The following is a 15,634-nucleotide window of genomic DNA, read 5'->3' as shown; positions in this document are numbered from 1 at the left end:
TGGGTTCAAGTGATTCTCCTGCTTCAGCCTCCCAAGCAGCCGTGATTACAGGCATTAGCCACCATGCCTGGCTAATTTTGTATTTTTAGTAGAGATGGAGTTTCTCCATGTTGGTCAGGCTGGTCTTGAACTCCCGACCTCAGGTGATCCAGCTGCCTTGACCTCCCAAAGTGCCAGGATTACAGGCATGAGCCACTGCGCCTGGCCTATCTTGTATTTATTAAGAGAGGTTCGAGCTGACAAAATTACTTTGGTGGAGTCAGGAAAATGAACTGATATTTTGAGCCAGAATGTACGATGACATTATGACATATTATGGTGTTACAGCTGTAGATAATGACACTGTCGGTGACAGCGTCACGGCGGGGAGCCACATGGATGCCTGTCCCTAACTTTTCCCATCCACGAGGCAGGGCCGTCCTTGTTTTCCTTTCACTGATGATGTGTGAGGCAGCGGGAAGAAGCTTGACCCGGGCCACACAGAGCCACGCCCAATGCTGTGGTCACATGGCACTGTCGTGGGCAGTGTGGCAGAACCACTGCCTGCTGAGGAGGGGGCTGAGCATGGGCAGTGCTATGTGCATGTCCCCGCCCTGGCAGAGGGAGGCAGGTGAAGGCCAGGGCGTGACCACCTCACGCCGTCCACGAAGCCACCCTCCACCCGGCAGTGAAGCTGGCAGTGAAGCTACGGGAATCCTGAGGTACTGGCAAGAGACACACAGACCAACAGACCCAGGAACAGACCCACACAAATGTGCCCGACAGACCCAGGAACAGACCCACACAAACGCGCCCAACAGACCTCAGGACAGACCCGCACAAACGCACCCAACAGACCTAGGAACAGACCCGCACAAACGCGCCCAACAGACCTCGGGACAGACCCTCACAAACGCGCCCAACAGACCTCGGGACAGACCCACACAAACGCGCCCAACAGACCCAGGGACAGACCCACACAAACGCGCCCAACAGACCCAGGAACAGACCCACACAAACGCGCCCAACAGACCCAGGAACAGACCCACACAAACGCGCCCAACAGACCCAGGAACAGACCCACACAAACGCGCCCAACAGACCTCGGGACAGACCCGCACAAACGCGCCCAACAGACCTCGGAACAGACCCACACAAACGCGCCCAACAGACCCAGGAACAGACCCACACAAACGCGCCCAACAGACCTCGGGACAGACCCGCACAAACGCGCCCAACAGACCTCGGGACAGACCCGCACAAACGCGCCCAACAGACCCAGGAACAGACCCGCACAAACGCGCCCAACAGACCTCGGAACAGACCCACACAAATGCGCCCAACAGATCCAGGAACAGACCCACACAAACGCGCCCAACAGACCTCGGAACAGACCCACACACACGCGCCCAACAAAGATGTCAGAGGGAGGACAGCCTTGCAGTGCCTGGTGCTGGGGTAGTCATGGAAAAGATGGAAATGAGCCAAAAATACACCTGATCTACATCTCACATGTTATATACAAATTAACTCAGCATGAATCATGGACCTAGTGTAAAATAAACACCTAGAAACCTTTTAGAAAACCCAGAGAAAAGCATTTTCAGAACCTAGGGATTGAGGAAGCATTCTGAGACTGGAGACCGAGGCCTGCTCCGTAAGAGGAAGCGTGGACGAGTTGGACTTCATCCAAATTAAATACTTTTGCTTGCAAAGACCCCGGGAGGAGGATGGAAGACAAGTTACTGAGTGGGAGAAGTATTTGCAAACTGCATATCCAACACAAGACTTGCATCTAGAATACGTAAAGAATCCTGAATACTGAACAGTAAAATAATAATTTAGTTAGGAATGGACAAAAGGCGTGAAGAGACATTTCCCCAAAGAGGATACACTGGTGGCAAATAAATACAGGAAAACCACTCAACATCGTTTGCCAGTAGGGAAAAACGTGTCAAAACCACAATGCGGGGCCAGCACGCACCTCTGGAATGGCTAACGTTGAAAGCAATGACAACATCACACGCTGCAGAGGATGCAGAGAAACTGGGCCTCTCGGAGGGGTGGGGTGCGTGTTAGCCGGCGCAGCCCCTCTAGCAGAGAACTTGGAAGTTCCTTCCAAAACAAATGCCTGCTCCCACACGACCCACAACTGCATTCCCGGGCATTCATTCTAGAGAAACGGAAACTTACGTTCACACAAGACCTGCCGTGAATGGGCGCTCAGAGCAGCTTAGTTCACGATGGCCCGGAGTGGAAACCACCCAGCATCCATCAATCGGGATGGCTCACAAATTGTGATACGCCCAGACCACGGAATTCCGGGCCACGAAGGAACGAGCTATGGATACAACCTGGCTGTGTATCCTGAGAATTATGCTGCAAGAAAACAGCCAATCCCAAAAGGGAACTCATGGCTGTGATTCCATTTCTACAGTATTCTCAGAATGACAAAACTACAGAGATGAAAATAGACTAGTAGTTGCCACAGGTTAGCGTTGATGGGAGGCACACACACAGACACACACACTGACACAGAGACACACACAGATACAAACAGACACAGAGACACACACACAGATATAGACACAGATACAGACACACAGACACAGACACACACACAGACACAGAGACACACAGATACAGACATAGACACACACAGACACACACACAGTTGCAGAGACACAGACACACAGATACAGAGACACAGACACACACACACGGACACAGACACACATGCACACTGACACAGAGACACACACACACAGATACAGACACACACACAGATACAGACACAGACACACAGATACACACACGCACACTGACACACAGACACAGACACACACAGATACAGACATAGATACAGACACACAGACACACACACTAACACAGAGACACAGATACACAGATACAGACACAGATACAGACAGACTACAGACACACAGACACACACACACAGATACAGACATAGATACAGACACAGACATGCAGACACACACACAGACACAGAGACACACACAGATACAGACACAGATACAGGCACAGACACAGACACACAGACACACACACACTGACACAGACACAGACACACAGATACAGACACAGATATAGACACACAGACACAGATACACAGACACACACAGACACAGAGACACACACATGCAGATACATAGATACAGACACACACACAGACACAGAGACACACACAGATATAGACACAGATACACACAGACACAGACACACAGACACACACACAGATACAGACACACAGACACAGACACAGACACACACACTGACACAGAGACACACACAGATACAGACACAGATACACACAGACACAGACACACAGACACACACACACAGATACAGACACACAGACACAGACACAAAGACACACACACAGACACACACAGACACACACAGATACAGACATAGATATAGACACAGACACAGACACACAGACACACACACACAGACACATACAGACACAGACACACAGACACACACATAGACACACACACACAGATACAGACATAGATACACACACAGACACACAGACACACACAGACACACACACAGATACAGACACAGATACAGATACACAGACACAGACACACAGACACACATACAGATACAGACATAGACACAGACACAGACACACAGACATGCACACAGACACAGAGACACACAAACAGATACAGACACAGTCACAGACACACAGACACAGACACACAGACACACACACTGACACAGACACAGACACACAGATACAGACACAGATATAGACACACAGACACAGACACACACACACTGACACAGACACACACACACAGATACATACAGACACACAGACACAGACACAGAGACACACACACAGATATAGACACAGATATACACAGACACAGACACACACAGACACACACAGATACAGACACACAGACACAGACACACACACTGACACAGAGACACACACAGATACACACAGACACACACAGATACAGACACAGATACAGACACACAGACACAGACACAAACACACATAGACACACACACAGACACAGAGACACAGACACACACAGATACAGACATAGATATAGACACACAGACACAGACACACAGATACACACATAGACACACACACACAGATACAGACATAGATACAGACACAGACACAGACACACAGACACACACATAGACACAGAGACACACACACAGATACAGACACAGATACAGACACACAGACACAGACACACAGACACACACAGTGACACAGAGACACACACACAGATACAGACATAGATACAGACACATAGGCACAGACACACACACACTGACAGAGACACACACACAGACACACAGACACAGAGACACAGACACACACAGATACAGACACACAGACACAGACACACAGACACAGAGACACACACACAGACACACAAATACAGACACAGACACAGACACACAGATGCATACACATACACAGACACAGATATATAGACACAGAGACACACACACAGAGACACAGACACAGACACACACACAGAGATACAGACACACACAGACACAGAGACACACACACAGATACAGACACAGATACAGACACACAGACACACACACACAGACACACACACACAGACACAGAGACACACACACAGACACAGATACAGACACACAGAGACAGACACACAGACACTCAGAGACACAGACACACACAGATACAGACACAGATACAGACAACAGACACAGACACATAGACACTCACAGACACACACAGATGCAGAGACACACACACAGACACACACATACAGACACAGACACAGAGATGCATACACATACACAGACACAGATATACAGATACAGAGACACACACACAGAGGCACACAGACACAGAGACAGACACACAGATGCATACACATACACAGACATAGATATACAGACACAGAGACACACAGACACAGACACACAGAAAGACCCACCAGTGAATGCAGGTAAAACTGGTGGGATCTGAATAGGGGCTGTGGTCTTGCACTGTGGTTCTGCAGGACGTCACCCTTGGGGGAGGCTGGCTGAAGGGCTCACAGGATCTGTCTGTCTTATTTCCTACAACTGCATGAGACTCTATAATTGTCTCAAAATAAAAATATTTTTTTAGAAGACATTTCTTCCAGTGAAATCCCATCGGGAAGCCCAATGCGCACAGCAGACAGAAGTGGCGAAGCCTGGGTGGACAGAGTGAGGGCTGTGAAGCCAGGCCCCAGCTCCTGCCCACCGGAGGTCCCCAGTCACCTCTGTGGGCTTCAGGCCCCTCTGGGCATCGGGCAAAAATCCTCGGCTCTCCCGTTGTTTCAGGAGGACCTTTAGTTTTTTTTTTGGTTGGTTCCACTTTCTGGGGAACTTGAAATGAACAAACCTTGATTTCTTTGTGGAAAACGTGTGTGGGTCACTCGGCAGCGCCCTGGCACGCCAGCGAGTGCAGGAGGCTTAGGGTCCCTGCTGCAGCCCAGGCCAAAGGCCTCGGTGGAAATGCCGCTTCCTGGAGGCCTGGCTTACTCGATGGCGAACACGTGTGCCCTGCGTACGATCCCAGACGGCCGGAACGCATGAAGATGGAGGACGTCCCCTGGCTGTGTGCAACAGGCTGTCAGCCTCCTGCCCTGGGGAGGGGTGTGGGGGCAGCCTCAGGGGCAGGGGCAGGGGCGGGGGCAGGGCAGTGAGACCTGTGAGAACCCGCCCTGGGACTCTTGTGGACTCGGGAAAGACGCACTCCCCTCATCCCCAGGGCTGTCCGGCTGCTTAGGAACAAGCTCTCGGCCTCCAAGGCCATGGTGGCTGCAGAGAGGACCTCTGGAGGAGAAAGAAGGAAGGTGGGAAGACTCTGGAAACACATCTCAGCCAGGGGTGCGGCCACGCCGGCACTGCCAGCCCCACCTACTTTCCAGTCATAGTCCACTTGCTCAGGGAGCCCTGGGGTGGGCTCTGCGTCCTGCTCACTAACAAGATGTCTCACTCTGCACCCTAACCACAAAAGGGCAGGCCACGGCACCTGCCACACCCAGCAGGGCAGGTCAGCATCGTCCCAGGGGATTTCATGAAGTCAGGGGGGCTGGGGAAGAATGTGGTGTGCACACAGGACCCTCTGGGATCCCAGGGGGCTGGGGAAGACTGTGGGGTACACACAGGACCCTCAGGGATTCCGGGGGACTGGGGGAGAGTGTGGGGTACATGCAGGACCCTCATGGATCCCGGGGGACTGGGGGAGGGTGTGGGGTGCACACAGGACCCTCAGGGATTCCGGGGGACTGGGGGAGAGTTTGGGGTGCATGCAGGACCCTCATGGATCCCGGGGGACTGGGGGAGAGTGTGGGGTGCACAGAGGACTCTCATGGATCCCAGGGGACTGGGGGAGAGTGTGGGGTGCACACAGGACCCTCATGGATCCCGGGGGACTGGGGGAGAGTGTGGGGTGCACAGAGGACTCTCATGGATCCCGGGGGACTGGGGGAGAGTGTGGGGTGCACGCAGGACCCTCATGGATCCCGGGGGGGGACTGGGGGAGAGTGTGGGGTACACGCAGGACCCTCAGGGACTCTGAGGGACTGGGGGAGAGTGTGGGGTGCACGCAGGACCCTCAGGGACTCTGGGGGACTGGGGGAGAGTGTGGGGTACATGCAGGACCCTCAGGGATTCCCAAGGACTGGGGGAGAGTGTAGGGTACACACAGGACCCTCAGGGATCCCGGGGGACTGGGGGAGAGTGTGGGGTGCACACAGGACTCTCATACCCCGCAGGACCCTCAGGGATCCCGGGGGACTGGGGGAGAGTGTGAGGTGCACGCAGGACCCTCATGGATCCCGGGGGACTGGGGGAGAGTGTGGGGTGCACGCAGGACCCTCAGGGATCCCGGGGGACTGGGGGAGAGTGTGGGGTGCACGCAGGACCCTCAGGGATCCCGGGGGACTGGGGGAGAGTGTGGGGTGCACGCAGGACCCTCAGGGATCCCGGGGGACTGGGGGAGAGTGTGGGGTGCACGCAGGACCCTCAGGGATCCCGGGGGACTGGGGGAGAGTGTGGGGTGCACGCAGGACCCTCAGGGATCCCGGGGGACTGGGGGAGAGTGTGGATCCCGGGGGACTGGGGGAGAGTGTGGAGTGCACGCAGGACCCTCATGGATCCTGGGGGACTGGGGGAGAGTGTGGGGTACACGCAGGACCCTCAGGGATCCCGGGGGACTGGGGGAGAGTGTGGGGTACACGCAGGACCCTCAGGGATCATGGGGGACTGGGGGAGAGTGTGGGGTACATGCAGGACCCTCATGGATCCCGGGTCTACATCCGCGCGATCATGTCCCCAGATGAACTCCCCAAGTCTTCGAAGTTCCTCTGGAGCTGAGTCAATATTTAACCCATCTTTCCATTTGTTTTCCATTAGAACGCGCATCTGAAACCCTTCATTAGCCTGTCCTTCCGGAGAATAATGACTAATTTCTGGCGGTAGTTTTTCCTTATCCCACAAAGGCACTGTGTAGAACCCTTCCATTACTGTAATTTACTGATGGAAGAGATGGAATTGCAAAGATGATTTCCAAGTCCTGGGGAGGCTGCCACCTACAGCAGCAAGCCACACGCTGCGTGGACACCATCTCTCCCCGCCCGGCCCGGGTGTGCGAAGGGTGTCCGAGGTGGGCTCGACAGTGGCACCTCCAGCTCTGTCCTGGCCTTTGCACAGAGACAGCTTGTTCTGGGACCAGAGACAGACTCCCAACCCCCCAGGGGCTCTGAGAGCCGTGGACATTTAACTCAACATAGTTCTGGAAAAGCTCAGTAGTGGGAAGAAGGCTTGACTCTGGGGTCCCGGTGTCAACATGTCCTCCTGCTGCCCAGCTGTGTCCAGCCCTGCAAATGCCCTGGCAGTCGGGCTCTCCAGGCTTTGGCTCATTCGGAGCTGTGAGGCCACGGCTCTGCAATTTGCTTTTGTTATCCTAATGGGCAAAGCCAGTTGTGCTTTTGGGAAGACTTTTGCTATTGATTTTTTAAAAAGTAAGACATAGGAGGTTTGATTTGTGATAGAGAGGCCAGGAAAATCCAGGCACCTTTAAATAGCATCCTGGGTCTCGGGGAGAGAGGCCAGTGGTATCTGTATTAGGAGCACGCGCTGCTGGCCGCCCACTCCACATCTGCGCCCTCGAGGGGGCTCCAGTGTCCTTGTCCATTTGCTTCAGCTGCCTGGAGCTAATCTGCCCACCCACTGCCTGCTCCTCAAGGGACTGCTGGGGACCAGCAGCCCACGGGTTCAGTGAAATAATGTCACATTTATTCCCTTTGGTGACACCGGATGCACCCATGTCTCATAATCCTGAAAGACACAGTCAGGGTGTAATTCACCTTGTTCACACAGCAGCCCTGGGTCAACCAAGGGTGTAATTCACGCTGTTCACACATCAGCTCGGGGGCCAACCAAGGGTGTAATTCACCTTGTTCACACTGCAGCCTGGGGACCTACCAAGGGTGCAATTCACCCTTTTCACACTGCAGCCCGGGGACCTACCAAGGGTGCAATTCACCCTGTTCACACTGCAGCCCAGGGTTGACCATGAAGCTGCCTCTACGAATAGGCATGGTAAAAGTTTTCCTTCCCATCCCAGAACCGGGATGCTGCCAACCCCTTTGCAGGAGCCCTGCAGGTGCCCCAGGAGGCTGCCATGGCTGCAATCGCTTCTCCTGTGGTCTTCATCCCCCTTGACCCTGAGGCCTGTGACAGCAGGGACTTTGGTGGACACCTGCTTCGTGCTGTGTGTCTGCACCCAAGTCCTGGGGCACCATTCTGGTGGCGGGGACTGAGCAGCCCTCCCCAGCCCTCCCCAGCCCTTGGGGCCTGTGCTCGGCCTGCAGAGCCTGGTGGGTCTCCAGCAAGCAAACTCGAATGTGCTCCCGAGTGTGGCCTCAGCCTCACCTGGCTTGGAGCCCTCGTCCACGGAGCCGTTGTAGACCTGGTTGATGAACTCAGGACGGTTGTCATTCATGTCGATGACGTAGATGTACAGGTCGATGGGGTTCTCCACCTTGTTGCCGTTCATGTCCACGGCATGGGCTCGGAGCTGGAAGGCAGCAGAGACACGTCAGGGCCCAGTGGTGGGTGGGCACCCCCACTCAGCTGAGAGTAGCTCGTAGGACCCGCAGCACTGGGGTGTGAGGCTGATGGCAGAGGCAGGCTGGCTAGGGGCTGGGGGCTTGACACATCATGGAATTCTCCGAGCCCCAGCTCTCTCTGCAGAGAGGGTGACGCACAGAGCTGGAAGCCAGCCAAAGCTCCGAAGCCCCATGGCCAGACCCACCCAGGACCTCCCACGCCTGCCCGACTGTTCTGTGAGCCACCGACTGATCTGATCAGGTGTCTGGAGCAGGACAGGTGCCCCTCGGATGGGGTCATGTCCACCCACAGTGGAAACAGAAAAGCCATTTGTGCCTAATTCAGTGGGGGCTAGTCCCCAGCGGAGATGGGGGTATGCAGAGAGGCCAGAGCTGGGGCTGGGAATTGGGCCCATTTGGGCGCCCACTAAGAGCCCAGCCTAGACGAGCTCCAGGCTCCTCTGCGTCTGTGTGACCTGTTAGCTCTTGGGCTTGGCATAACAGGGGAAAATGGGTGGTGCTGGGGGCATCCATGGAGAGGCCAGGCCGGGAAGCCGGTGAGGAGCTCCTGGGAACATCACAGGGAACTGCCTTCAGGGTGAAAAGGGAAGAGCTGGACTTAGGCTGGAAGGTTCCACAGCAGCTCTCAGAGTCACCCCTCTAGGTCTGGATTTGTTCTTTCACTCATTCATTCATTCATTCATTCATTCATTCCGTAGCTGCCCATCAAGGGCCTGGAATGCCAGGTGCGGGGCTGGACCCTGGATTACTGTGCACTGAAATCAAGCAGAGTGGCTGCCTGGAGTGTCCATCCCAGGGACAATGGACACCAGGAAGAGAAGAAGCCATCAGTGGGTGTGGTGGCTGCCAGGGAGGCCTCTCAGAGGAGGGGCTGCTTGAGCTGAGCCCTTGAGAACCGGGCAGGGAAGAGGACATGGAGAGGCTGGGCACTACCGGCAGGCGAGGGAGCTGCTGAGGGGCTGCCAGAGAGTGGAAAGCGTGTCCCAGGCCTCTCCACTCAGACCTGGATGGTCACCCAGAGGGGTTCTCAGCTCACATCTTTCTGCTGAAACCCCACATCGCCCTTGAAGTTGGACACAACAGACCTCAAGCTATTTGCAGCAAAATATCACCAAGCCCAGGGTGGCCAGGAGAGGAGTCTCACGCCGGAGGGGTCTCCACGTCATCCCCTTGGTGGCCAGCCTCACACGACCACTCCTGCTTCCCCGACCTCTGGGGATCGGGGGCGCCCTGCATTCCACGCCTGCCCCAGGGAAACCCAGGAGCTAATTGCGCTCATGCCCACACCAGTGTTCTGGCTTGGTTCCAACAATCCCGAGTGGAATTTTACCCCCTACACGGCATGTTTAAGGAAGATCTGGAGGCTGGCTTTCCCCAAGGAGGCAATCTGTGCTGTAGTAAAGAGATGAACCAGGCCTGACTCCTGGAGGAACTGCAGCCTGCAGCACAAGACGCGATGCGCACACGCCAAGTCGATTGTACGTATCACGTGTGAACAGCCTGGAACGCCGTGTGGTGGCTGTAACCAGCCGCCCCCGCCCCGTCGCCGCAGATTCCTCCATTCCCCACCCATCTGCGGCTCCGTCCTGCTGTGGACGTGCTTCCACGGGCGGCGGTTGTGAAATGCAGCCGCACAATCACATGCCCGGCCAAAGTAATTCCGAGCTACAATTAAAGTTATTATCTCCTATCGAAAGCAGTTTCAGGTGCTATCTTTAGCAGTGAGAGCAGGCGGAGTGCAGATAACGAGGAAACGCTGCCTCTGCCTCTGCCCGCGGCCTGTGTCCTCTTTGTCCCACTCCCTGCCTGACCCCCAAAAGTTTTAATTACATTTGACAGCTCTTGTTGGAAATCTCCCCCATCCATCTCTTGGGCTGGGCACACCCGGGGTGGGCCCGAGAGAGGTGACCTCACCATGGTGGTGAAGGAAACAAGCAAATGTGGGTGGAGAAGTCCTCTGAGCTTTCTGCGACCTGCAATCTGAGCGTCAGGCGAAGAGCGCATTTTCCACAACACTTTAAATAGGACACTTTGTTTTTTTGAGACAGAGTCTCCCTCTGTCGCCAGGCTGGAGTGCAGTAGCACGATCTTGGCTCACTACAACCTCCGCCTCCTGGGTTCAAGCAATTCCCCTGCTTCAGCCTCCCTAGTAGCCAGGACCACAGGCGTGCGCCACCATGCCTGGCTAATTTTATTTTTATATTTTATTTTAGTAGAAACAGGGTTTCACCATGTTGGCCAGGATGGTCTCCATCTCCTGACTTCATGATCCACCTGCCTCAGCCTCCCAAAGTGCTGCAATTATAGGTGTGAGCCACCGTGCCTGGCCTGAATAGGACATTTTTCTGTTGTTGTTGTTCTGGGAGAAAAGATTAGGAAATATAATATGTGGGTGTGGCTTGCATTGGGTGGGATGCACTGGGCGTGGCTTGCATTGGGTGGGATGTACTGGGGACGGCTTGCATTGGGGTGGGATATGCTGGGCATGGCTTGCATTGGGTAGGATGCACTGGGGATGGCTTGCATTGGGGTGGGATGCACTGGGGATGGCTTGTATTGGGTGGGATGTGCTGGGCATGGCTTGCATTGGGTAGGATGCACTGGGGATGGCTTGCATTGGGTGGGATGCACTGGGCGTGGCTTGCATTGGGGTGGGATGCACTGGGGATGGCTTGCATTGGGGTGGGATGCACTGGGGATGGCTTGTATTGGGTGGGATGCACTGGGATGGCTTGCATTGGGTGGGATGCACTGGGGATGGCTTGCATTGGGTGGGATGCACTGGGCGTGGCTTGCATTGGGTGGGATGTGCTGGGTGTGGCTTGCATTGGGTGGGATGCACTGGGCATGGCTTGCATTGGGTGGGATGTGCTGGGTGTGGCTTGCATTGGGTGGGATGTGCTGGGTGTGGCTTGCATTGGGTGGGATGCGCTGGGGGAAATGTGGCTGTTGACAGATGACCCTCCAGGTACGCCTGGGATCTAATTCTGCCACCTCTCAGCTGCTCTCTTTTCTTCCTATCTTAATTGTAGGTGAGAGTTCCCTTCAAGGAGTGTGGAACTGGGAACAGTTCAGGGGGCCTTGGGAGCGGTGGAGGGGTGCGCATGTTGGAGATTTTCATCAGTCACATTGGCACCCGCTCGCACCATGCGTTCGCTCGGGCCAGGCAGTGCCATAAGAACCTACACACATGAACGCCAGCTTCCATCAGCGTCTGTGAGATTAGTGTTGTCTTGGTCCCTATTTTACAGACGGGGAAACTGAGGCTCAGGAAGGTTGGAAAACGTTCAGAAGGTGACAGTATGTGGCCGGGTGAGCTAGTATGTCTAACTTACTGAATCCTTAAAGGAATCTTCTGGAGCAACACTCTGCAAAGCCAGCAGTGACCACTTGTGTGTGTCATGCATTTGAGTGTTTACCGGCTGGCTTTAGGGTGACAGGTGTCACTGTCATCAGGACACCCAGGCTGGGGGTGCGTCCTTGGCACCCTCGTCAGCCCACAGAGCTGGGTGGAAAATGGAACGGGATCAAAGGACACTGGGGAGACAGGAAACTCTAAGGTGGCCCCGAGGTTGTCAGGTGCTGGCCCCAGAGGCGAAGACGGACCTGTTCCCTTCCCACTGGGCTGCGTTTTTGACCTTAAGATGGAGCTGGCTGGGCATCATCCAACCACGGGGGCCTTCGAAAACTGAGCATTCTCCAGCTAGAGGCAGGAGAGAAGGACACTCGGGCATCCAGTGCAACTGGCTTCTCTGTGTCCTGTGTCTCTCTCTGTGTCTCTGTCGCCCTCTCTGTCTCTGTATCTCTATCTCTGTGTGTCTGTGTCTCTCCCTAAGTCCTTGGTCTGTAGCTATTTCTTGGCAGTAAGGGCTGTTGAGTCCCCATTCCTGAGCCTGTTGGAGACACGTGGTGACGGCAGCCCGAAGCCCATTTTGGGAGCTGGCAGCCATGCCGAGGGCCTGTCTCTTGCTGTGTGGCTGGTGAGCATCAGCCGGAGTCTCTGGTTGGTTCTGCGGATCTGCCCTGGCCATTCCTGTGGGCCCAGCACACGAGGCCCAGGCACTGTCAATCAGGTCTCCCCAACACCCAGCTGAGGCATGAGCCTTCCCAGGAGGCAGCTGTGAGGGGCTGATAAGGCCCCGGGACAGACCGGGGTGAGGGCAGCCACCTCCCACGTGGGTTCCCCAGGGTCCATCCAGCCCCACCCCTGCTTCAGACGGGTGCTTCAGGGGCCTGTCGGGGAAGCCGCCATGGCCAACAGCAAAACTGACCTCCTCCCATCAACTCCCTCCCTTCCTCGAACGGTTAGTGAGCCCCCAAAAGGCCAGGCTCTGCTCTTGGGCCTGAGATCTGGCGGGGACAAGCCGGACGATTCCCTGCCCCTACACGGCCTCCTTCTAGTGTGAGATGGAAAGAATGGACCCCCCAGTACTCAGTAGGTGAGAGAAGCTGCAGGGTCGGGTCCTGTTCAGTGCCATTGGCTGAAGCCAAGCGAAGGTAGAGCCGACACAGACAACAGCGTCAGGCAGGGCTGAGTCCTCCAGGGTTGTTCCCGAGCTACCCAGAGGGGGCACCCGGCCCTGAAGCGCGGGCTTGTGAGGAGAGCCTCACTCGGGCAACCTGGAGTCCTCAGAACAACCCATGATGAGGAGGAGGGGAACGGAGGCCAGGGGAGGCCACATCATTTGCCCGACAGCGCACACCTGGCCAGGGGCAGGTCTGGGCTTGACCCTCGAGATCTGGCTCCAGCCAGTGCGGCCCTGCTGGTGTGGCCTTCACCAGCTCGTGATGGGCAGCCCCAGACCCTGAGGTGGAGGGACGTGCACCCCCCGCTGCTTTCACCACGGTCCAGGCCCCTCCTCCCAGCCAGGGTGAGTGTGGCCCCGGGCGGAGAAGGTCCGCCCCCCGCCCCTGGAAGCTGAGGGGCATTTCTCTTTTTGTGCACAGCTGGTGACAGGGAACCAGCGTGGCTCTCCTTCAGAGGCTCTTTTGCTGCTGTCAGGGACGGCGGAGGAAGTGAAAAGCCTGCAGGACGCATGTCCCAGACTGGAGAGGGTGGGAAGGACCACGGGCCGTGCTTCAGAGGAAGGCGCCGAGGGCAGCATGAGGGCTCCGAGGAAGCAGAGCGGCTGGTGACCCTCACTCCCAGCCCCGCAGAGCGGTCCAAACCAGAAGCCCACGTGGATGGAGACCTGGACCGGCAGCTGTCCCGGTGTGAGCCCAAGCCTGACTGGCATCCGGGGAGTGTGTGAAATGCAGTTTCCCAGGCCCGCCCTGGGCTCACCCCGCAGAATTAGAGACGGGGGGCAGTGCCCGGCGACATGGAGATGGCCCTTTCCCCAGCCTCCCAGGAGATTCTGCTCCAGGCCAGAGTTGGAGCGCTGCTTGTAGATTAGGGCAGGCATGGGCCCTGCTGGGGGCCTGATGGGGTTGGGATGGCCGCCCCGGGCCCCAGCTCCCACCCAGGCATGGACACTCACATGGTAAGAGGCGTGCTCCTCCCGGTCCATGGGCCGCGTGACGTACATTCGGCCTGACATGGAGTCGATGCTGAAGACCTCCATGGGGGGCTGGTCGGCGCCCACGCCGGTGATGCTGTACCGGATGGGGATGTCGTTGTCTTTGTCGGACCGGATCTGAAAGGCAGGAGTGAAGCGAGAAGAGGTCAGCCTGAGGCAAGGCCGGGCGGGGCTGGGCATCTGGCGTGCATCCCCCACAACCAGTTCCTCGAGCGTGACCAATCTGAGGTACAGTGGGGACCACAGCTGATCGTTCATCCACTTTAGGAACTGGAAGGACAGTCGGTGGTCAGGGGTTTACTGAGAGCCACCGACTGCAGGTCCAGTGACCAGCAGTGACAGGGAGGTGCGTGTGTAACACTCCGGGTTCAGCGTCTGCACCGAGAACTCGGACGCCTGGCAGACATCCACAACACAGGTGAAGACAATGGAAATGACAGTTTGAAACGGCCTCGTGTTCCGACGCCAAACCCGGGTCACAACAAAGGCAAGAAAACAGAGCGGCCTCCACAGCGTCGAGGAAAAGCCTGGGAGCCAGTGCATGTGTGCCTCGGCCTTTCTAATTGTTTAGAAACTACTGAATGACGGTTACCGGGGTCCCAAGTCCAGAGTAAGCGAGGAAAGGCTGCAAACTTGGGGAGAAAATGGAAAGACACAGGCGGACGTGAAACTCGAGTTTTCCATGGAGTGGGGAAGGGTTAGGCAAAGGCTTCATTTTATTTTGGACACAGAGTGAGATTCATACACGTTTCTGGGAACAGAAAGGACACTGGTAGCATTATGAATCAGACCCGCCTTTCACTCAGCTGAAGTGAAACCCCTCGTAGTGAGGAGGGGGACCTGGTGATTGCAGGCCCACCACAGGTGAGCGGTGCTTCCCAGAGCCTGGGGGCTCCCTCAGGGAAGTGGACGGAGGCCATGGGATTTGAAAGGTGAAATCGAGTGAAATCCAGAAGGCGGAATTAACAGATCTGCATTCAACTTTGAGCA

At 55.8% G+C, this 15,634-nt stretch overlaps 1 protein-coding gene across 2 annotated transcripts in view; it reads right to left on the bottom strand.

Moving 5' to 3' along the window:
* CDH4 (cadherin 4) overlaps window positions 1-15,634 on the bottom strand; it is a 646,231-nt gene that overhangs the window by 83,507 nt on the left and 547,090 nt on the right. For both annotated transcript variants that reach the window (XM_064382571.1, XM_012440669.3), the window contains 2 exons: window positions 14,606-14,761; window positions 8,929-9,073 (listed from right to left, as the gene is read on the bottom strand). In XM_064382571.1, the coding sequence (XP_064238641.1) occupies window positions 8,929-9,073; window positions 14,606-14,761 (301 nt within the window). The remainder of the gene's footprint in view (window positions 1-8,928; window positions 9,074-14,605; window positions 14,762-15,634) is intronic.

Source organism: Aotus nancymaae, unplaced genomic scaffold, assembly GCF_030222135.1.
Source record: "Aotus nancymaae isolate 86718 unplaced genomic scaffold, 86718_ANA_hifiasm-v0.15.2.pri h1tg000029l, whole genome shotgun sequence".
Lineage (NCBI taxonomy): Eukaryota > Metazoa > Chordata > Mammalia > Primates > Aotidae > Aotus > Aotus nancymaae.
This window is presented reverse-complemented; position numbering and strand designations above follow the sequence as displayed.